Source organism: Danio rerio, chromosome 13, assembly GCF_049306965.1.
Source record: "Danio rerio strain Tuebingen ecotype United States chromosome 13, GRCz12tu, whole genome shotgun sequence".
In the NCBI taxonomy this organism is placed as follows: domain Eukaryota; kingdom Metazoa; phylum Chordata; class Actinopteri; order Cypriniformes; family Danionidae; genus Danio; species Danio rerio.
In genome coordinates, this window is record NC_133188.1 from 28,744,568 (window position 1) to 28,767,142 (window position 22,575).

Sequence of the window (22,575 nt, forward strand, 5' to 3'; positions counted from 1 at the left end):
CTGATAAAATTTTTTCGTCTGGAGAAAGTCTTATTTGTTTTATTTCGGATAGAATAAAAGCAGTTTTTAATTTTTTAAAAACAATTTTAGCAAAGAAATTATTAGCCCCTTCAAGCTAATTTTTTCCCGATTTTTTTTTTTTTTTTTTTTTTTAATTAAAAAAAAATTATTTTGTTTTTACAGAACAAACTATCATTATACAATAGCTTGTCTAATTACTATAACCTGCCTAGTTAACCTAATTAAGCCTTTAAATGTCACTTTAAGCTGCATAGAAGTGTCTTGAAAAAGATCTAGTCAAATATTATTTACCGTCACTATGTTAAAGATAAAATAAATCAGTTATTAGAAATGAGTTATTAAAACTACTATGTTTAGAAATGTGTTGAAAAAAAACTTCACTCCTTTAAACAGTAATTGGGGAAAACATTAAACAGGGGGGTTCAGGGGGACTAATAATTTTGACTTCAACTGTACATGCAAATATTATTTAAAATATTTCATAATAAGAAAAAGAGAAATTGTTAAAAAGAGTGGAAAATTACACATTGTGTCGGTACTGTAATATATATTTTAATTATTAATATTGTACATTTAAACATTTTCATTAATTTTCAATAATTTCACAGTTAATGTTTTTTATAATGAAAATTAGAAGTACATATAAGTTTTTGTTTGCATATGAAGTGAATTATGTATCTTAAAATTTATTTTGTAATCGACAAAATTTCTGTAATCAGGTCACACTTGCCAAAAAATTTTAATCTGACAAAATAATTGCAAGCAGTGCATCTCTAGTTAAAAAGTTGTAAATAAAGTAGTATTATAAATGAGTATTGTTACACTCTTTTACATGATGTTTTATGCACACTTTATTACAGATATTACAGATATACGTGATCTTTATTGGTCAGTAGTGACATTTCAAGGCACTTTATTCTCAAATAACAAGTGCTGAAACTAATAACACAGACACATCTAGGAAATTTGAATCATCTTGATGATCAGTAAATATGTTCACATCCATCTTTATGTCCTTGTCTTTCACACCTCTGTTTTTGACTCTTTTTGAATAATACATAGTTTGTATGCACCATTCAGCCATTTTCATTTCTGCCAGCTTTCCTTTACTTCGTGTTGGGTTGTCGATAAGCCTGTCAGGCTTTATTCTGCAATAACCTCCTGGATGTACTTTTCCCCTAACATATACTAAGGAAGGTTGCAATATTGGATGCAGTCAGTATTTCGAAGCATTTTACAGTCAAAGATGTCCATCTATTCTAGTGAATTGTTATGTTTGAAAAAACAATGAAAGGCACAATATTTTGTTTCAGCATCGCTATTGTCACTATTATTGATAATAGTCACAATGCAAGATATGCAACGTTAGTTGACCACAAGCTGTATAATTGTATTTAATAATCGTATTTATATAAAATTTATGCAAAAAAAAAAAAAATGGTTTTTTTTACGTAGATTTTTTTAGTCTTGTTTCTAGTTCATTAATCTACATTTCCAAGCAAAAACAGGATACTTGTACTTATGCCATTGGCCGAACACTTTGCTTACTTTAAGAAAAAACTTTTAATTTTGACTTCTGTTTCTTCTTAAGTTGAAAATAAAACAATAGTTTTACTTGATCTAAGAGTTTTTAAATATTTCGACTTGGAACAGGACAAAGCAAAGTAAGAAAAGCATTTTTTTTTGCAGTGTGATTATTTAATTTCTGTACCTGAATACTGTTAGACTTTCTAGAAAACAAAAGTGCTATTAGTGCCAAATAGTGCTATTCAATCTATGTTGCGAAACCGTATTCATATTGCAAAATTTATTGCAGAAAAATAAAATATTGCAATATCAGATTTGTCCAATATCATGCAGCCCTAATGAAAAGGTAGCATGGTTAGAATACAGAAAAGTTCCATATGTATAAACAACTCCTTAAACCTTTTTAACAGCTGTCAATTTTTTTATTTGTTTTTATTGAATATTCAGTTAAGACATAATTATAATTATAATTATCTATCTATCTATCTATCTATCTATCTATCTATCTATCTATCTATCTATCTATCTATCTATCTATCTATCTATCTATCTATCTATCTATCTATCTATCTATCTATCTATCTATCATCTATCTATCATCTATCTATCTATCTATCTATCTATCTATCTTTCTATCTCTATCATTTTTTAAAATTTTTACAATGACAAATATTAAGATCAGTAAGATCAATAATAAAGCTTGATTTTAATAAATGATATTTTTAGTGTACTCTTTCTTCTACAGATTTTTGTCAATGGCACAGAGGTACTGGTACACATTGTATTTTCCCTCTATTTAATTGTAATTGTTTGGGTGAGGGAGTCAAATTTTCTTAAACCTTTTGAGCATTTTTGGTGGTAGGTCATGGTGATAGATGCCTAAAGCCTGGTACTGGTGGGGCTGGAGTCTAGAATCTTGCAAATGCACACTTTGCTAAGTAATCTCTGATGATAATATGTGTTGCATATTTGGGTTAACAAATCTTCAAATAGGATGTAATGACACCGTCAATTAAGCATCAATTGTTATGGACAGATGATGAATTGCATCATTGTGAAATTCCTTGCATTGAGTTTTTTTCCTGTGTTTCTCTTTCTCTGATATGGCCAGGGTTTAATGGTGCCTTTTATGAGCCTCCCTTTAAGGATTTTGACCTTTGAATATGCTGTTTTTCTCTCCATCTTTTTAGTCTTATAGATGCTACTCACAAAGATGTCGACGTTCTTCTGCTGCTCTCCAACTCTGCATATTATGTAGCCTAGTAAGTCCATTTTCTCTTCATGTTTGTGTCCTTTTTTCTTGGCATTGCTTCAGTAATGTCAATTTACTTTTACTGTTTAGTTACGATGAGGAGGCGGACAAAGTCAACCAGTACCAGAGACTCAGTTTAGAAGGACTCGAAAAGATTGAAATTGGTAAGATCTGTTGATGAAGGCGTAATTAAAATGTTCTGTGAGATCATGACAGTTTGCCAATATTGGTGTTTTTAGGTCCAGAACCAACTCTATTTGGAAAGCCTAAATACTGCTGCATGCGGCTGCACTATAAGAATGGGGAGACGAGTGGTTACTTTCATACACTGAGATCTGTCACACGAAATCCAGAGGACGATGGGAAAGGTTTGTACCGAGGAGCCATGATTTGGTGTGGCACTAGTTCAAGTTTTGTATTGTGTAATTCAGTGATTGACTTCATGGGTTAAGTTGGTAAAAGATATAACTTGGCTCTGTGGATGCTGGTGTTGCTTGAATAAGTTTTGTGTTGTGATAAATAATTGATTCTTTCCTCTCCACTTGTTGGATTGTTTCCATTTCAGACACACTCCAGTGCATTGCTGAAATGCTTCGAATTACAAAGCAAGCTATGGGGCTTGATGTTCAGGTCGTTGAGAAGAAACTAGAGAGGTAAAAAAAAACTATTCTTCGTACATTTATTTAAACTTTCTGAATAAAAAATGTTTTACCTGATTTGTAAAGATCTGTTTGTATTTTTGGGGAAAATCATGTGCACAAAACTCATGCTTGTTCATATTTTCACTGCCTGAACGATTGATGATTGATAAAAGAAAAAAACTCACTTTTACCAATATCTCAGATTAGATGCATCAATATATGAATAATATATGAATAAAATGAAGAGTGATGAAGCCAATTATGAGAATGGACAGGGGCCAGTGGGCAAATTTGGCCAGGATGCCAGGTTAAACCCCTACTCTTTTCGAAGGACATCCAGTTTAACGTCTCATCCTAAAGATGGTGCTCACTGACAGTATAGTGTCCCCTTCACTATACTGGGGCGTTAGGACCCACACAGACCTCAGGTTGAGCGCCACCTACATGCCTCACTAACACCACTTCCAGCTGCAACCTAGCTTTCCCATGTGGTCTCCCATCCGGGTACTGAGCAGGGGCAGCCCTGCTTAGCTTCAGTGGGTGACTTTGTGGGAGTTGCAGATAGCTAGCTGCCGGCATAAGAAATAAGAAATTTTATCAATAAAACACAACATCATTCTCCTGTTTTTCCAGATATATCGTCTTTAGAATATATTTCTTTAAACCATTTTGATGGGGGTGGCCAATTTTTTTAGTTAACAGAATAATGTCCACTAATTGCAAGGAAATGATGTACTTTTATATTGAATGTGTAAGTACATGCATTTACCTTTATGTTTGTATATTTTTATTGTTATTTTATGTATTTCTTGTTTTTTTTATTGTTTTAATTATTAGTATTGGTATTATTATTATCATTATTATTTTGTACGTTTGATTTCTGTTGTACATGTTAAAATCTATTAAAATAAAAAAAGAAAAAAAGTATATATCAAGAAGTCCAGATAATGGTGATCTGGAAAGTGCCCTAGAGATGGACACTATCAATTATCCACGTCGTGTGAAATTTAAATTATTTTCAGATATTTCCTAAGTGTTCCCATGGTTTCCTTAAAAAAATCTGCCTTTATTCCAGCCAAGACTTTCTCTAGAATAAATTTTGTAGTATGAATCATTTCCTATCTCTGTTAAACATAACTTGGGAAATATTTGAAAAAGAATTCAAATTTCACAGGAATGCTCATAATTTTCCCCTCAACTTGAAATTGTAATACTATTTTAATATATATATATTTTTTTTAATTTAAGATGCATCTGTTTCCAAGGATCTTGATAGATCTTCCTTTAATCTCTTTGTTTTAGGAGACACAGCAAACCCCATGAGGATATAATGGGAATACAAGGAAAAGCAGTGGACCAAGTCCTTGGGTCTGGATTGGCTCAAGGCAAAAGTTTCTTTTTGAACAAGTTCTCAACGCTAAACCAGAAAGTGAAGCAGACGAAGACCAATGTCAACATTGGAAACTTCAAACCCTTGGGGAAACTGGGGACCTTCTCGAAGCCTGAGGTGAAAGTGAACTTCCTTAAGCCCAATTTGCATATGAACCTCTGGAAATCAGACAGCAGTTTAGAGACCCATGATAGCAATACAGGTTCGGGAGCTCTGAAAGACCATGGCCCACATTCAGAAGAGATTTCTTCTGATTCCGATTCCTACAACTCGGACGAGCAGCCATGCTCAGGCTCTAGGGAAAACGTAGACTATGTGCTTCCTAGCTGTGGAATTGTAGCATCAGCACCTCGGCTTGGCAGTCGCTCGCAGTCGATTGGCAGCGTAGAGATCGCTGTGCCTTCTGTCATCCGAGTCACAGGCTGTGATGAGAAGACTATGGATAGCTTGTCCGTTGCCGCAGATCAGTCTCCTGGGGCCGCCTCTGAGGCCGAGGAAGCCATTTTGATTGACTTTGGGACGCCTATCGATGTTTACTGCCACCAATTTGTACAGGATGCCAAGACCAAACCAATTGAGGTGTTTGAGGAAGTGGCTCCAGCACCCAAGCCACAAGGACCTCAAGTTCCCTTAGCTCCTGATGCAAAACTAGGGTCTTCACATTCTCAAAATCAGCTTCCTCGCCCATCTCAGCTTGAAGTGGAGTCAAATGTCCATGGGGCGAATCTCCTGACTGTCCAGCCTGTGGGCTCCGCAACATCATGTGGATCACAAAAGAGTCTAGAAGGCATCACAGGACCCTCTTCAGCGGACAGCAATGGAAGCCGTGTTGTGTCTCCCTTTGCGAAAATCAGGAGCTCCATGGTACAGGTGGCTAGTTTAACCCAGGCCGGACTTACCCAAGGCATCAACTTTGCTGTGGCGAAAGTACAGAAAAGCCCAGAGCCAGACGCTGTCAATGAAACCCAAGAGAACGAATTGCGAGCAATGTTTACACAGTGCCAGACCAGGATCATTCAGATATAGAGCGCTTGGCAGATGCATATTTAGCGTTAGATCGTAACTTCCAGTACAATAACGGTAGCATAAGCTCACTAATGTCAAGTCGCACTCCCAGTTTCACCACCTCCATTTAACCTAACCAAAGTTTACAGCCAGTGTTGAGTAACTAGTATGTCTAAGATTAATCCAACAGTGCCCCAGAATCCAAGTCAAACCCTAAACATCATATATACATCACTGGTTTGCATGTTAAGTAGGTAACTCTTGAGGTAGATTAGGACAGGCAAGTTTTATTGCATGTCAAGACCCAAGACCTAGATATGTCATGTTGAACCCATTTGTGCAGTACAGGTCACTGGCTGTTGTAGCTGTAACGAAATCCTTTCCCAACTGAAATATCTGTCTGTGGGCAGCTTAATATTACATGTTAGATACTCGGACCGTACAGTTATATTTATGGATATCTTTGATGTGGTGTTTGTCATAAATTATATCCCAAAATAGGACCACAATATTTGTGTAGGATCAATGGTCAGACTTATTATTCAACTGTAAGTATTATATGTAAGTACTGTAGCAGTTTCCTTTAGAACTCTGCAATTAAGAGGTTTATAGATGGAAGATTATATTTACACGTGTTTGAGTTCATAATCATAGCTGAAGGAAGATGTCTCTAGTTCAATTGGGCGCTGTTGATGTAATCATGCTATTTGGTCAAACGAAACATTTCTTAGCATTAGCGGGCGACTAAGATGGACATTGTTTGTTTGTCCGAAGTCTTAAATGTTTTTTTTTGTTGTTGTAAATGGTGGGATAATTGAACAATGGTCGGCTGTTATCTTTCAAAGCTCTGCTCGTACATTGGGGGAATATTTTTATGCAGATTGGACCTGTTTTAAGCACCTCTTAAAACCTAAAAACAGTTATTTGCATAACTTATGACGATTATTTGACACCAGTCCGACGCAAGGTACCCAAGACAAACATCATTTTGCACACTTAAAGGCAAGAGCAAGCCTTACCAGATTGCTAAATGCAGGTTTTCGACAAGTCTACCTATGAACCGGTTTTCATTCAGGTTACATTTATGTTTCGTCTATGCCATGTCTTTAGATTCGCTCTGACTTGAAGGTCGTTGGGTTCAAAACGGGGAAGCGAAAGGGATTAGATCATCTTTTGAGGTGGCCTTACCCCATTTATTCAAGATGTAGAAAGAACATTACTGGATGGTGTCCAGTAGATCCTAGTTTAATTATGCATTACTTCATGTCATTTAAGTGCAGATCTTGTGGGATTGATCTTTGTGCGTCAGAAGACTAGTTCAATATCTTGCGGGCTACATAATATCAGGAGGTCTGAATAAGACACTGTGATCTCACACTGAAATCAATGATAACCTTGTATTCTTTGGGCCAGAGTTAATTTTTCGAACACGCCGTTACGCTTTTCACGCACATCATTTCTTACTCGTCTTCATTTCACATGTACTGTAGCATTGTGTAACCCACTGCCTTGCACAGAACTTTATGCTGTTGCATTGCGTGCACATTCAGACATTCCTGAAGCTGGTACGTGGTTTTAATAACCTTCCAAGATTGGAACTGTCTGAGCTTTAATATATGGTGGCTGTTATGCAATGTGATAAATACATGTGCATCAGCGGTTTTGGTGGGAAGCTGACTTTTGTTACTTTTATTATTTTGTTTTTTAACTATTTAAGACTGCATGCACTGGACTGCTTTCAACTTAAGATGAGGGTTTTCGCTGACCAACATTCCTCTTGTTTTGGTATTGGGGTTAGATTGTTTTTGGTTATGTATAAAAGTTTCATTTTCTATGCATATAAAGACTTGCACTGTTCCTGTGGTCCATTCCCCCAACATCTTAATGTTGCAACTTGTCACAAAGTGCTTTTGAATCCACTTATTTTCAATGTTTGTAACCGAACTGACATGTCTGTTTTGTCTTACGTCTCGTTTCTTAAGCACATCACTTCCAGCCTCTTCCCATTCGAGAGAACGTCCTCCATCCTGTTTTGTGAATCGTTTATCATTGTATCTAACATTTTATTGCAGAATATTTATTCAGAATTAATGTTCTCATGCTTATTTCCCAGTATTTTCCTATGTTAATAACAATAATGTGTAAACTGCTGTATTTTAAAATGTTATGGGATGTACGTGGGAGGCTTTTTAAGTAAAATATTTTAAAAAAAGAAGCTGTTGTTTGGATTAGTTTGTAGCTTGATTAGAATACAAGTTTACTCAGCTCACAGTAATGTGTCTCCTTCTAGGAAAGACCTCTTGTACCCAGAGCTACATTAAATTGCATTCTTAGCATTCAAATGCAGAGTGAGAGGTTTGTGGATCCTTCAGTCAGGTTATAACAGAGGAAAAATCTGCTGTTACATTGCCCAAGACATTCAACATCAACGTGTTAGCACTAGAGTTTTGCTATTTTAAACCATGCTGACAAGCCTTCTTGTAAAGCTTTTCATTTACAGTCATACAACATTATAACTCGGCTGATGTTATATTTATTAATGTCACATTGACCTCATTTCAGTAAAACTATAAAGGCAAAGTTTTCAAAACTTTATTTTCCTAATACCCTTGTGCCAGAAGTGTACATATTTGCTGTAAGGCAGTTATACATTGTTACATGTCTACATATTTGTATAAATGTTAATATACAAGGCAAGTATGAAAAACTAAATAATGCAAAAATCGACTTCACCAGTGTCTAAGTTTTCCCAAAGGTTTAAAATGTAGTAAAAAAAACGAACTTTACAAGAGTTTTTTTTGCCATATGAAAACATTACTTTTTAATCCAAAATAATAAGTATGGTATCTGTTTAGGTAGTTGTAAATAGCAATATATTTTAAGGCTCGTTTCCGTTCACACATTTCTGCTGTTGTGTCCGACTAATCCTCAAGGCCTCGAGCTGCTTGGCTTTCATCCAGCCGTCTCTAGAAAGTGTGTTCTGTCCATGACTCAATGAGAGCAACCTGAAAACAAACGTAAATAAGAATTGAACTTATTTGTTCAGCAGAAAAGCAGCAACTCATCATGCATAACATGCTGTGACAGTGCAATGCTACAATTAATATCAAGCAAAACATGCATGTTGCATATATTCCCCTAAGAGACACTTCCAGAGCCACAGTTCACATTTGATTAGAACAAATGACTTCAGACTTGATATTAAAAATAAGGTTTATAGTGAATGGCAGCACAGTTCTGCTTTTGTTTTTTTTATAAAGGTGTTCTGAATACTGCTAAATAGAAAGTATTTGTAATGAAGTTAGTGGAGCTAAAATACTTTTAGAAATAGGTTTATAAGTTTATTTGCTGAATATCATTAAATACAGAAAGCATAAAAAGCTGATGTCACTAAAGCTGAATGCACAGATCCAAAATTACATGTTTTTAAATGGTTCACGTATCAAGCAATAAGTGAACTTATATCCAATTTCCCAATGAATCCCATGCACACCTAACCGTGAGAAACTGCATGCATGTCAGATCAACGATCACAGCTTAACACTGCACATCCTGCTAAGTAAATTGATGATACATTGTGCTTTCTTCAAAGGCATTGCTCACCCAAAATGGAGAGTGACCTCATTATTTACTCTCACTCTTGGTTTTAAACCTTTAGTTTCTTTATTTTGTTGAACACAAAAAATATATTTTGAAGAACGCTGGCTGTTTGGACTTGTATTCAGACTCAGTGTATGAATTCAAATTAACTGTTGATATCAACAGTTATAAATATCAACAATTTAATTGATGATTATATCATTAGAAAAACTGTTGATATCAACTATTGAATTGTTGATATCAGAAATTGCATTTCCTGTTAAGTTAGCCATTTTTACTTTTATTGCTTAACAGGGTATAAATTCTTGATATTAAGCATTAAATTGTTGATCTCAACAATCAGCATTTTTGATATCAAGAAATTTATTTTCTGCGAATGCTGACATTGTTATGAGTTGAAATGCAATTCTTTGTCAACAATCTGCATTTTTTAAATCAAAAATGTAATTCTTGATATCGAGACTTGATAAATTCATATTCTATTCAGATATCATATATTTCAGCATGTTACTTCTGAAATCTATAAATGTGATTAAAAGAGTAGTTTCTGATATCTACAATTACTTGTTTTAATAGTATTAATTCACAGTGTCAGAAATTAACATGGTCATAAACTTACATTTTTGAAATCATATTCTGGGAATGAATAAAGATGCTTTCACACTCTTGGTTTAATTGCCTGGTCCGAACCAAAGTTTGATTGTCCTCCTTTGTCAACTTCTTGGCTTGTTTGTGTTCACACATCTTTTTTTTCTTTCTGATCCCTGGTACGTTTGCGTCTTTGTGATGTGCTTGTGTGTACAGTGGTTGACAGCTACGAAAGCCAAGGCGACAAAACGGAAAGAACATTTGTTCTGCTTTTACTAAATCTTTTGGTTTTGGACATACAGACAGGAACTCGCAACTATCTGCCGCAAAAATATTAAAAACGTTCAGAACATAACGCAATGTCTGCAGAAGTTGTTTTTGGAGAAGACAAGCTGATATTATCACTGTGACAAGTAGGCCTGAGCCAGGGCGAACACAAAGGAAACGTTAGGTTGTACACTGACATACACACACACGAATGAACATTATGAAAACTAAAGTTTGTTGTACAGTTGGCGCTTCACTTCCGTTATTTGGTATTAAATTCATATCAGAATTGGACCAGAGTTCACACGAACAATATGCTAGACAACCTCTTTCAGGCAGACTCGCGTGCAGTTCATAAGGACACCTGAGTTCAGATGACTGTTCACACTAGCTAAACGTACCGTACTCTGACGTCAAGCGAACCCATGTGCGGTCCAAAAGTGCTAGTGTGAAAGCACCCTAAAGGCTCCTACACACCGGGACGTTTTTTGTTTGTGTTTATCGTCAGCGTTTTACGAGACGTTTTTCAGTGGCGTCAAGCAGAAGAGTATGCTAAATCACTAGGGATGTAACGGTATCAGAATTTCACGGTACGGTAATACCTCGGTATGAATGTCACGGTACGGTATTTATTGAATCATTTACAGGAAAAAACAAAACTTATGAAAATACTCCAAAAAAGTGCCAAAAGTGTCAATGACATACAAATTAGCCATCTATCTGTAAGCTTTGAAACAGGAACTTCAATTTTAATAACAAAAAAATATTAAACCATGTAAAAAAATTAAGTTTCAATTTAGTATTGTTGAAAACTCATCACATTCAACATTTAATCACTCACTCACTTAGATAGAGATGGGTTTAAAGGAAAATTATCATATAAATATAATCTGGTAAAAGCTGGTATCTCTGGGTATTTACAATGTCCCCTGCAACAGAAAAAAAAACTCTCATTTGGGACTGAGGTTTCTGGGACAAGAGAGATATGACGCGACGCGACAACACAGCTGATAAGAACTCGCGCGACAACACTGCTATTCAGTACGCGCGCGACAACACCGCTATTCAGAACGCGCGCGGCGACAACACCCGCTTTAGAGTTTTACAGCTCTTTTTCATCCCCGCTTCTAGCAGCACACTCCATTTCCGCATTACTGGATCTGTAGCGACAACAGACCGCAAGGGATGATGGTCAAGCATGGGCTGATGGGAATTGTAGTCCCGTTCGCTTCATTCGCCTGAGCAAATTTTCTCAGAAGACCTATAGTTTTACCGAGTCATGCGACTTCGGTAATATCGAAAAAAATTAATATTGCGGTATGACGGTATTTACAATACCGTTACATCCCTATAAATCACTCTTTTGACGTTGGCGCTGCGCAACTATAAGCTTCTGACACCCGCTTATAACAGAAGAAGTGGAGGAGCAGAAGTTCACAGTCACACGCATGTTGTTAAATTTACTGGTGACTCGAACAAGCATGGATGGTTCAAGCAGCAGCTCCAGCGATGAAGAAATGATTAGTGTTCACAGAGCAATAAGCAGCTCCACGTTCATATCGCCTCTGGGCATCTTCTTCATTGTGCGTTTGCATTGACAGTTTTGAGCTTGAGCGCCTCCAAGTGCTGTTTACGATAACTTCAGCAGCTCCATGCACGTGAACAAAAGTGCCGATCTGATTGGCAGAGAAGGTTTTGACGCCGCGCGTCAAAACAAAAAAACAAGCATGAGGCATTTTTTTAAAAATGACACTTTTGCGCCTGGCGTTTTGCGCGCTGGTGTGCACAATCAAATTGACAGGCTTTATTTAGTCACGAGGCGTTAAACGTTGACAGAAAACGTGAGCAAAAAATGTCTCGGTGTGAACGGGCCTTTAAAGGGCAATGACACACCCCACTTTCGGTTAAAGTCTACTTCAGAATTTTTTCAAAAGAAGCATGATTAATGGGCATGGAGCTCTGCGAGCATCGGGCAGGAGTGGGCGTAGCCAGCAGGGGAGAACGTGAACGAACAACTGTTGTTGTCAGTTAGCTCACAAAATGAGATAAACCGTGAGGAGATGCATGAGTTTATAGTTTACAAAGTTAAAATGCAAAGAAATGAACAGTGATTTAATGCCCTGCTACATTTGTTATCCGTAATTTCATATACACATAACCACAATTTATATCATTATAAAGATAAATGTGTTCATGTAAACACTATAAATGAGGACTTCTCCCTCAATCCCCGTATCCAGCAGACTCAGTGCAGCAGGTCTCCTGACCTGTCTATTTTAACCATTAACCCTGCTGGTAATCTGAAGGATTTAGGCAAACACAGCAGCACGGCGATGTTTCTGAATGTGGACGAACTCCTGATAAAAGATAGCGCCTGCCATTCTCTAATTCTCGTGCTGCTCTCCCGACAAAAATGCTAGCAGCACACACACAGCTTTGCTGTATGATCGGCCTTGACAAGATCGCTGGGAAAACATGCAACAAACCCCGTGGATCATGGAAACAAACACATATGAGCCTTCATGAACGGCTAAATACTGTGCCGTGGTTTCCGTGTCTCTCAGCTCGGGCTTGACACTGGCAAGTCTGGCAGGTCTCATGAATAATTAAGCAACCGGCTCTTCTCATAGGATAAGAAAACTCCGCTATGAATAATAATGAGAAACCGACGCGTCATCATTGCACTTGCAGTACTGCGCTATGTCGCCGATTTTGATCCCACCCCAAAAATCATTTTAAACCCGGAAGCTGAAATTAGCTGACAAAAGCTCAAAATGATCCAGTTTTCCCCACAATTAAAGCTGACAGGTGCTAACATTGTCTTAACTGATGCTCAACACACACACACATCTGTTAATATAAAAAAGAAATTCTCCGGGGTGTCCTGAACCTTTAAACTCAAACTGGCTTGCCATAGGTTGCTGGGACCCATCAACTTCAATAGTAGGACAAAAACGACTAAAGAAGTACTAAATGGGTACCACTTAAGCGCATTTTCATTTGTGTTTAACAGAAGAAAAAAAATGTATTTGGTTTTAAACAAGAAAAGGGTGAATAAACAATGACAAAATTTTACTATCTATAAAAAAATTAATTACTATAAAACTATCACTTTAATGGTATCCCATTTGATCAAAATCAAACTAATAAAACTTATCATTTTTTCTTTTATATAAAAAAAAAAGCAACCCATTTTTAATCACATTTGCTGAATAAGAACCTCACCTTGCAACAACCAGCAGTCTATGAAGGTCTTCTGCTGACATACTCTGAGGATCATCTTTTCGCATATCTACAAAGTCCTCTTCCACAGCCTGTAGGTAAACCGCACAACATTAGACAAGAAACCATAACAAAAAAACACCCAGACACACATTTTGAACAGAACGCTGACCTTTGTGATCTCATCTGAAATGGTGTAGTTCAGAGCCCGCGCCACACTAAGGTAAACACGGTACTTGTTGAGCTGGGATGGAACCTGTGCCACCTGCACCGCGCTCAGATACTCCTCCAGGTTAGGTGGATTCAGAGAGGCCCTCAAGTGAACCTGACAGTCAGACTGCAAAACAGCCACAGAAATCTCAGTGAAATGCTTTTTCTAATGACTCCTTTCATTTTCAAAATCACTGAGCTCTGATATTTCAAGTTCTCTTGTGCAGAAATGTCAGAAGCCATTAATGAGTCATGAAATTACTCCTAATAAACCATCAGTGCTTTTTTAAACTTTGTAAAAATACAGCGCATCAAGCTGGGTGCCATTAAATAAGTGGCCTGTCCTGCCCCCTCTCTCTCTGATGCCCTTGTGCTGGAGTTGCCACCATGGCAACTAGAGAGAGCTGAAGTACAGGAATAGCACAGCACATTCCACAGACTGTTAGCATCACAGCGAATCTAGGATTGGCGTGCAGCCGGGCAGCTGACAGCAGCCCTCTGGACTGCAATGGAAATATTAGGCCGGATGGAAACAACTCCTATGGGAGAGGCATTCAGCCACAAGTCATTTTCACCTGTTGGAATTTAAGATTCCGGTCTCTCTAATTCACCCCAACACATCAGGGTAATATTTGAATAGTAAAAGACTGAAAGCGACTCCTGATGTTCTTACCGGGAGGAGCGATCGGCCCTCGGACGCGATAAGCACGTTAATATTGCAAGGGAATTCCATCTGGTGGTAGTTGAAGTCGTAATCAACCTTCTGCCAGGAGATCAGGTTCCCCAGCGCAGTGATATTACGCACACCTACAGCAGGGACAGACAGCACACAAAACCTGGTTTTGAACAATCCGCAAGAAAACACATCATCATGATACAAAGGAAATGCCAGCCGCTGCAGAAAAGGATGTTTACACTTCCTTTAGACATGCAATTGTCTCTGAGAAAGGCCAGATAATGAGTGCTTATGTTAACACAGAATGTCAAGGGTATTGATGATCCTCTTAAGTTAAGTTAAAATTGTGTTGTTGACCAAATAATTTCTGCTCTGATCTACACCATCTCCCAGTATTTAAGCATACTTTTGTAAATGCAGTCATGGCATATCTGTGCAGCAGCTACTGTATATATATATCTTTTAAAGTACTGTTTAAAACTACAGGTTTCAATGGTTAAAGTCTAAAAGGCTTTATAAATGACTAATACGATGTTTAGACAACACTCTCAAGCTGCATGAACAGGTTTATCTAAAGCCTAATGATCATGCCTGATCTGAGACAGTCATAGACATTAGGCAAATGAATTTTATACATTTTAAAGTACCTTTTTGTCTTTAAATCTATTTTACCAGATATTTAAGTTCAAATCCCTGATTTCCAGTAGGTATGTTTGCAATTCTGCAGTCAGAATTCATATCATATTAAATTTAAAGACCATGGGGGAAAAAAAAAAACCTGTATTTTTGTAGCATTTTACTATCATCAATTTTCTTTATCCGCTCGGTTAAGCCTTGATTTATACTTCTGTGGCTACTTTGCAGCCACATCTGATCTCTCTCAAGTAGGACGATGGACTCATTCTTGAAACTTACTTTAGACTACATTGACGATGAATGGAAGATGCATTGAGATGACATTTTCAATTATTTTAAAATTAACAAATGCACCATTCATTCAAAAACCTCTGGTATGTAATATGTGAGCATATTTACTGAACAAAACTTGTCAAGGAAATATGAGGGCATAAAATAAACAAATAAAATAATCATTTATTAATCGCAAATCGAGTTAAAATCTTCAATAAATTGAGATTTTGATTTTAGGCCAAATAGCCCAGCCCTACATTTTATTCATTTTTGTTAAGACATTTTGCTAAGACTTAAAAGTCTGTTGCATCAAGTTTCCCCTACAACCATCTTACTTTTTACACACTGTTGCTGACAAAAGAAAATATTGACATTCATTTTAACTGTTTACACCGCACACTAGTGGGCAGAGTCAGTGCAAACAGCCTCTGCCAGTAAGAGTGTAAACAAACACTCCAAACAATGCCACTAGAGCTACAATGTGCAAACAAATATTTCTGCTTCAATTTCATACCTAATATATATCAGTGCAGCTTTTATAAAGCTAATAGTCTCATAACATGCTTTTCTGTAGGATTCATAAAACATGTGCATCACAACATGGAGCATGCAATATATATTTTTAAATCAACATCAACTCTTTTTAATTAATTCTTTCAAACTGAGAACAGCTGGATTGACTGAAGTGTTTATATGAAGTCTCTTCAGTCTGACTGAGTCATGCAAATTATTAAAGACTGATAAAGCGGATTAAACTAATGTGGCCTCAGACGTTTGGACTCCTACTGTATTCTGCGGTAATCAGTGCTCTCACCTGTGGAGTCCAGTTGGCCCTGCTCCAACTGCGTCTCATCCAGAAACAATGATGTGTTTTTGGCCAGCTGAAGAGTCCCGCTCACTAGACGGTTAGCGGTGTAGTCTTTCCGAGGCACCATGCGCTGGGTGTTCATATTATGCAGGCTCATTGATAGTCGGTATGACTAGCAAAAAAAGGGGAATCATGTTTAAAAAGTAGTAGTGTTGCTTGTCGTATATAATCAATTGTATCTATAATAGAGGTAATGCAAGAAAGATCTACAATGTAGATGACTTACAGATGGCACAAGCTGTTGGATGACTTTGAAGAGATGCTCTGTGAATGGAGAGCTGAGAGGACAGCCACTGAGATTCAATGTGAATTTGCCCAAAGGAAGAACATCCCGTCTGCTGTATCTGTAAAAAAAAAAGACATAGTAAATCTTTATGAATCGTAGTCTGAAGGGCTGTGGGTTACAAGGTTTGTGTAGAAAACATTTCACTTTTCTTGAAGCTGAAAATCATCTTAAAACGTCTTTAAGGACTTTAAGGAACATCCCAAAACAAAATATGCTATATAAATTACTAGTCAAGTCCGAAATCATCCATACCTCAGGAAAATTCTTACTTAAAGTTACTTTTATTCAACCAGCAAATTATATTTGCTGGTTTCTTCCAAAAGATAATATGATGATGTAGGCATCATTGTGGAAAAAAAATCATTCTTATTTGCATTTATTTTATTTTCATTAGAATACAAGTCGGAATTTGCAGAATAGTATGCATGCATAAGGCGCTCAACAAAGCCACTCAGAATAAACAAAAAGAAACATACACATTGGAGATGAGATGGAGAATGAGGAACTCTGCAGCAAGTGAATCTCCCATCAGGATATGTGTAAAGAATGTGAGCAGCTCTGCTCGGACTGAAGCCAGCTCGCCAAGAACACAACTCAAATCTGGAGAATGTACACACACAAAAAAGCCATCATTTGGACTTGAAACAGGATTGTCAACAGCTGATACTAATTCTTCTCACTATCTGGTCATCATTTTGTAATATATTTACAATGGTAACATGTACAATGCGCGCGCACACACACACACACACACACACACACACACACACACACACACACACACACACACACACACACACTTACACAATTACTTAATACTATAATAATCCACACTCACTGACCACTTTATTATGTATTACTGTTCAAATACTCGTTAATACAAATCTCTAATCAGCCAATCACATAGCAGCAACTTCATTGATTAGGCTTGTAGACATGCTCAAGATGATTTTCAGAAGTTGAAAGAAATGTGATTTAGGGGACTAGGAACTTTGCACTGTTGCCTATACCAGATTGCCACACAACTATCTCTAGCCACTCCTCAGCTACTGATGAGAAATGTCTGGACCTCTATGCCGACCACAATGTGGTCATTTCAAATGCCTTTTAATTGCAGTGGTAGAAAAATGGTTTGTGGCTGCAGCTGACTATTTAAATATAGCAGGTTTGGTGTCTCATGACCACAAAAGTGATCAATTAGTGATCAGTAGTGTGTATACGTCACATCTCAGTGATGGTACAGCTTGCTTGAAACCTCACCCGAGATGGTACTTTTTTTAGTACCAGGTAGATTGCAGTGAAAAAGCCCCCAGAAGTGAGCCATAGTGTGCTACATCTTGCAATGAAAAAAGTGCCTGATAAGTCCTAATACTAAACTCAAATTGAAGGATATTGTTTCATCAAGAGTTGATTGAAGAATTTTAGGGTCACTGAGTTGTTTGTAAATGGAATAATCTACCAATTATCATAAGACAGAGTCCAAGTTCAAGCTGCATTTGAAATGCTGGTTAAAATGCTTCAGGTGTGTGACCATTAAGTGTGTGTTTTATTATGATATTTTGATAATGTTTTTGTTATATAATTTGTATTTTCCTGCCCAGAATTAGCTATGTAGCTAATTCTGGGCAGGAAAATACAAATTATATAACAAAAACATTATCAAAATATCATAATAAAACACAGCTATGTAGCTATGTAGCTAATTCTGGGGCAGTTTTTTGATTGTCCACAATCCCTGTTAAATAAAGAATTTAAATAAAAATGTCAACTTAAACACAAGCAAGGTGTAAATAATAAAGTGACTGTGGTGAGTGTATAAATTTCACTAAAATGAGCAAATCCCAAATCACACAAGTAATATCTTACAGTCTGCGTTATTCTCCAGTGGACTAGAGGGCAGCAGTGGGTTGTTGTGCGCTAGAGGTTGAGCATACAGCATGTGCAGTCGTGGTACAAGTGACGCTGGTGGGCTGTGAACTCTCTGTTCCTCCATAGTCTCCATGCCTTCTGTGGGGTCCAGCAATGAAGATGCCTCTCTGAAAATATGACAAACATTATATTACAGTTTAACTGCAGAGAACCTCCTATAGCAATTACAACCATCTCAAAAAAGGCTCCAGATTACCTCTCATCTGCAATCACGCTCAAGGCTGGGTCCACAGAGAGGATACCAAATACCTCCAACATGTCATTCAGCTTGAAACTGTCCCAGTCCTCATACACCTGCCAATTACAGAAGACGCTAGATTTATATGACTGTCTGTGTAGGTGGAGAACAATCCAATGGTGCGAACCATCATATTATTGCAAGTAAATTACTATGTTAACATGTGGCTGCTCAAGACAGCTTGATTCTGAAAGGCTTGAGTCTGAAAGCAGCGCATTAAAAACGACAACCTATGACAAAAATAATTTAATTGAGCGTGTGTCAAGACAATGGATTAAGATGAAAGAACAGTTAAACCTTAACAAGACAGGCTGGGCCCTTTTCACCAGGCAAAGGGAAGTTGAGATCCAGGCTGGATGTGCAGTGTGATGAAGACGAGTCCTGACTGGGGGCTTCGGTCTCTTGACGCTTCGGCTCAGTGTTGCCGTGAGACTCAGAAGAGCTTTGAGCTCCTGTTCAATGACAAACCTTTTAGTCCTAAACATTTATATATCATTGGTAGACCAAAACAGTCTACATGCTCACAGACTGATAAGGTTAATTATTCTTTCTTACCTTGGCTGATATCTTTGGTCTGTTGGCACTGCGTGTCCATCTCATCGTCTTCTTCATAGCTGCGCTTATGCCTGTTGGGGACGTAGGAAGTGGAGGGCACCACTCGTGCCTGACTAGTGCCTGCATAGCTGTTCTGGGCTGTTAAAGATGTGATGAACTTCCATATTGGTCATTGTAAAAATTCACATACTTGAACTTAATCATGTTCAATTCAATGAAATTATGCTTAAGTCATTTATATAAGCATAAACTGACCCTCAACGCCAGATTTTGCCCCATGATGCCAATTTCATTCTGCATGAACCTGTATTAAACTGCTTTCTGTTGGTTTATTGAAATGCACATGTGATGTGTGAGTCACATCACAAATCAAATGTTTACTGTCAGTTTAAACACTTGGAGAGAGAAAAATGTTTTGCAGTATGGGAGGAGAAAATATTATGCAAACTAAAAAGCATTTAAAAACAAAGACTTGTATATTAAATGTGTTCTTTTGCTGAGATGGCAATACACTTCTTGAGTTTTTAATGATTTATTTAATAGGACAACCAACATAAAAAAAAATAAAAATACCCCATTACATTGGCAAACTGTTTGGGGTTGATGCCACTACCAGAAAATAACACAGATTTATTAACAAAAGCTGAAATCGGCCTCATGGGATAGTGAAGTGTCTGTTGAATGCGCACTTCAGGATCTCACTATAAGTAATAGGCAATTTGCGTATTCTCATATACTTTTTGCAAGTACTTTAAATTCAGACTTAGTAATCACCTCACATATCGCTTTTAACATACTATAAAATAGGGCGGTGTGCAATTTTAGATGAACCCAAAGCCTCATTAACGATGGTTGATTGCATTGGCTGGTTATGGTTTGCATGTATACCAGAACAAGTCATTTCAATAAGCTTATTTTTGTAAGTGATCAGCATATTTGTGCATACGTGAACTTGCTTTTAATAATCAAAATGCTTGTAAACTCAACTGAATTGTAAACATGATCCTAGCTTCAAATAAAGGATATTTCCTTGACCCAATTGGATTCTCCTGGGATCGGGACACAGTAAAACGTCTGTCTCTCTGAAGTCACTGTGTTTCTTGAGTTAAAGTCCACCTGCTGATAAAAACAGAACAGTTGTTATTATAATTTATATAGAGCTGCTGACAAAAATTCAAAGTCCATTTAATGTTGATATTATGTTGCAGATCAATCTGAACTATTTTGAATTTCGGAGTTGTTAACTACATGTTAATATCTATTTTTTTTAATTGTGCAATTTTCTCATTTAGTCATAAAAGGCTTATGTCCAACGTTTCTATTATGATGATGTCAGTGAGGAGTTTGACTAGAACTTTCAGCAAAGGTATCTGTAAAGGCGCAAAATAAAATGTTTTCATATGTTTTATGCCAGTTTCTAAACTACCCACTGATGACATTGACATTTGGTAAAGGCTTTTAAACAAACAGCATTGCAGGAATACATTTTAGTTCTAATACACATAGTTAGTAAATTTAGTTCTAATCCATCAGTTCAGATCAATGTCGTGAAGAAAACAGAAAAACAGTTCCTCTATTTAAAATAATTAACAAAAAGGGAACAGAACCATTTATAATATTTACTGGACAAATGTTTAAAGAAAATGTTGAATGAGTTTTAAAATTATTTTTGTTCTCATGTTTATATATTAACTTTTTTGCAATGTGTAAGATGTATATTGTTTATTGGGATTTTTATTGTGCTTTCTTTAGTAAAATGCACTGAATAAAATAGTCTGTTTAAGCATAATCATACAAATCAAAGCCAGATTTTAAATAATACATGCTTGATTTTCTTTTTCACAACTATGTGTAATATAAAATAAATATAATGCTATTTTACTAGACATTGTTTATCAGTGTGTTAGTGACGTGTACAGTATGTTTACATGTTGAAGAGTGAAAGATTTACTCACCCCGCACTCTGTGACATCTTTGTATTTTCCACATTTCACCTGCTGTAGTAAGGACACATTTAGGAATTATTCAACCAGATTTTTGTCTAAAAACTCCAAAGATTGTAAAACAATACAATTGACTGCTATTGCTATGTAGTCGATTATGTTTAACAACAACAACAACATAAGAGCAAAAATTTACTTCTATTAGTCAATACTCACTTTAGAGTTTGATGTGGGATCGTTCATCTCATAAACACCCATGAAAAACTCTGGATCAAACATATCCTGGACCATGCAACGAAATTTTACAAGGCTGTTGGGCTTTAGGTAGTGCAGAGGAACATCATTCAGAGAAGGAACCTAAAGAAACCACAGTCAAACATGTGATCCCTCACCATAACCATTCATTATGGACAATTATCATGGCTACCCTTACAACCCTGTGTTTACACAAAGCTGTGCAGAATAGAATGATAGATTAGGACCAGGCAAGTCTACATAACAAAAGAAACCGGTTTATTGCAATGTAATAATATAATTTCCAGAAAGCTTAATTATATAGAACAATAAATTTGAACATCCTAAAATTAAGCATATCCACATAATCTTGCCAGAATATCGCATAAAGTTATTCATATGTATCAAAATATACAAAAACATTTGCTTTATGACAGTTACCCATGTATGAGCGTCGTTTAGTTTCAGTTTCTCTTTGAAATACTCCACAACTTTCTTCTCCCAGTCTGGACTGGAGTTACTCTGGGCTGTGGGAGCATAAAGCAAAAAAACGTAGGTTATTTACAATATAATTACTGTCAGCACATGTACAGAGCGATTTAAAAGCATAGCATGACACGGGTCACATGGCTCATCTCTGAACTGCATATATTAGTACAAAAACACACATTTTGTCTTACCAAACAGCCCGTCAACAACACCCAGCGGGTTATTGATCCAGTCATGAGTAGTGGGCATCGCTGCAGGATTCAGAAACAGACCAAAGTTAAAAGTAATACTCCTTTGACGTGTACTACAGTAAACACGTTTCAGAGTTTAGCACGGCACAATACACCGTGGCGGGAAAATTGCGTCATGAAACTAACACGTGACCAACGTGCCTGCATTCGCTGCCCTGTGTAGACTTGGCAGTAGTTCACCGATTTGCATTGTAGCAACTGCAGAAACTGATTTACTTTATTACTCTTTCCTGGAATAAATTATTTAAATACATCAAAATCTATAATTATAAATGCATTAAATTTGTATAATATAAACAAAAATATATTTCTTACTTAATTAAAATAATGAATAATAAGGCAGAAGACAATAACAATAAAAAATATAGTTGTGTTTATTTTAAGGTATGACAACCTTCAGCCTTTACGCTGAAACTTAACAATTAACGTAGCCGTTTTGAAAGTGCGTTTGCCTTCTAACTTTAACGTGTTACA

The 22,575-nt window shown here is 36.7% G+C and overlaps 2 protein-coding genes across 5 annotated transcripts in view; one reads left to right on the plus strand and one right to left on the minus strand.

The window, feature by feature from the left end:
* inpp5f (inositol polyphosphate-5-phosphatase F) overlaps positions 1-7,986 on the plus strand; it is a 29,356-nt gene extending 21,370 nt beyond the window's left edge. Inside the window, exons 16-20 of one of the 2 annotated variants that reach the window (XM_005156876.6) lie at positions 2,739-2,810; positions 2,891-2,964; positions 3,040-3,168; positions 3,366-3,453; positions 4,744-7,986. In XM_005156876.6, the coding sequence (XP_005156933.1) occupies positions 2,739-2,810; positions 2,891-2,964; positions 3,040-3,168; positions 3,366-3,453; positions 4,744-5,857 (1,477 nt within the window). In that variant the 3' untranslated portion in view covers positions 5,858-7,986. The remainder of the gene's footprint in view (positions 1-2,738; positions 2,811-2,890; positions 2,965-3,039; positions 3,169-3,365; positions 3,454-4,743) is intronic. The other variant, NM_001126432.1, reaches the window with a different exon arrangement.
* Positions 7,987-8,412: 426 nt separating this feature from the next.
* mcmbp (minichromosome maintenance complex binding protein) lies at positions 8,413-22,250 on the minus strand. Of its 3 annotated transcripts, none has more exon segments than NM_212578.1 (16): positions 8,413-8,841; positions 13,517-13,605; positions 13,686-13,850; positions 14,397-14,530; positions 16,123-16,288; positions 16,403-16,520; positions 16,939-17,062; positions 18,329-18,498; positions 18,588-18,685; positions 18,927-19,081; positions 19,185-19,314; positions 20,211-20,303; positions 21,140-21,181; positions 21,344-21,484; positions 21,803-21,888; positions 22,042-22,250. In NM_212578.1, coding segments are annotated over 16 exon segments (1,896 nt in total). In that variant the 5' UTR covers positions 22,100-22,250; the 3' UTR covers positions 8,413-8,714.
* Between the last annotated feature and the right edge of the window lie 325 nt (positions 22,251-22,575).

What these genes read in the sequence shown, in the direction of transcription:
- mcmbp (XM_068224921.1), bottom strand. Translation starts at nt 22,099, where the DNA reads ATGCCCACTACTCATGACTGGATCAATAACCCGCTGGGTGTTGTTGAC. An exon ending in GACCAAAGATATCAGCCAAG is followed by an intron (nt 19,082 to 19,184) that starts GTAAGAAAGAAT and finishes GTCATTGAACAG; the next exon opens with GAGCTCAAAGCTCTTCTGAG. An exon ending in GCCCAGCCTGTCTTGTTAAG is followed by an intron (nt 18,686 to 18,926) that starts GTTTAACTGTTC and finishes TGTAATTGGCAG; the next exon opens with GTGTATGAGGACTGGGACAG.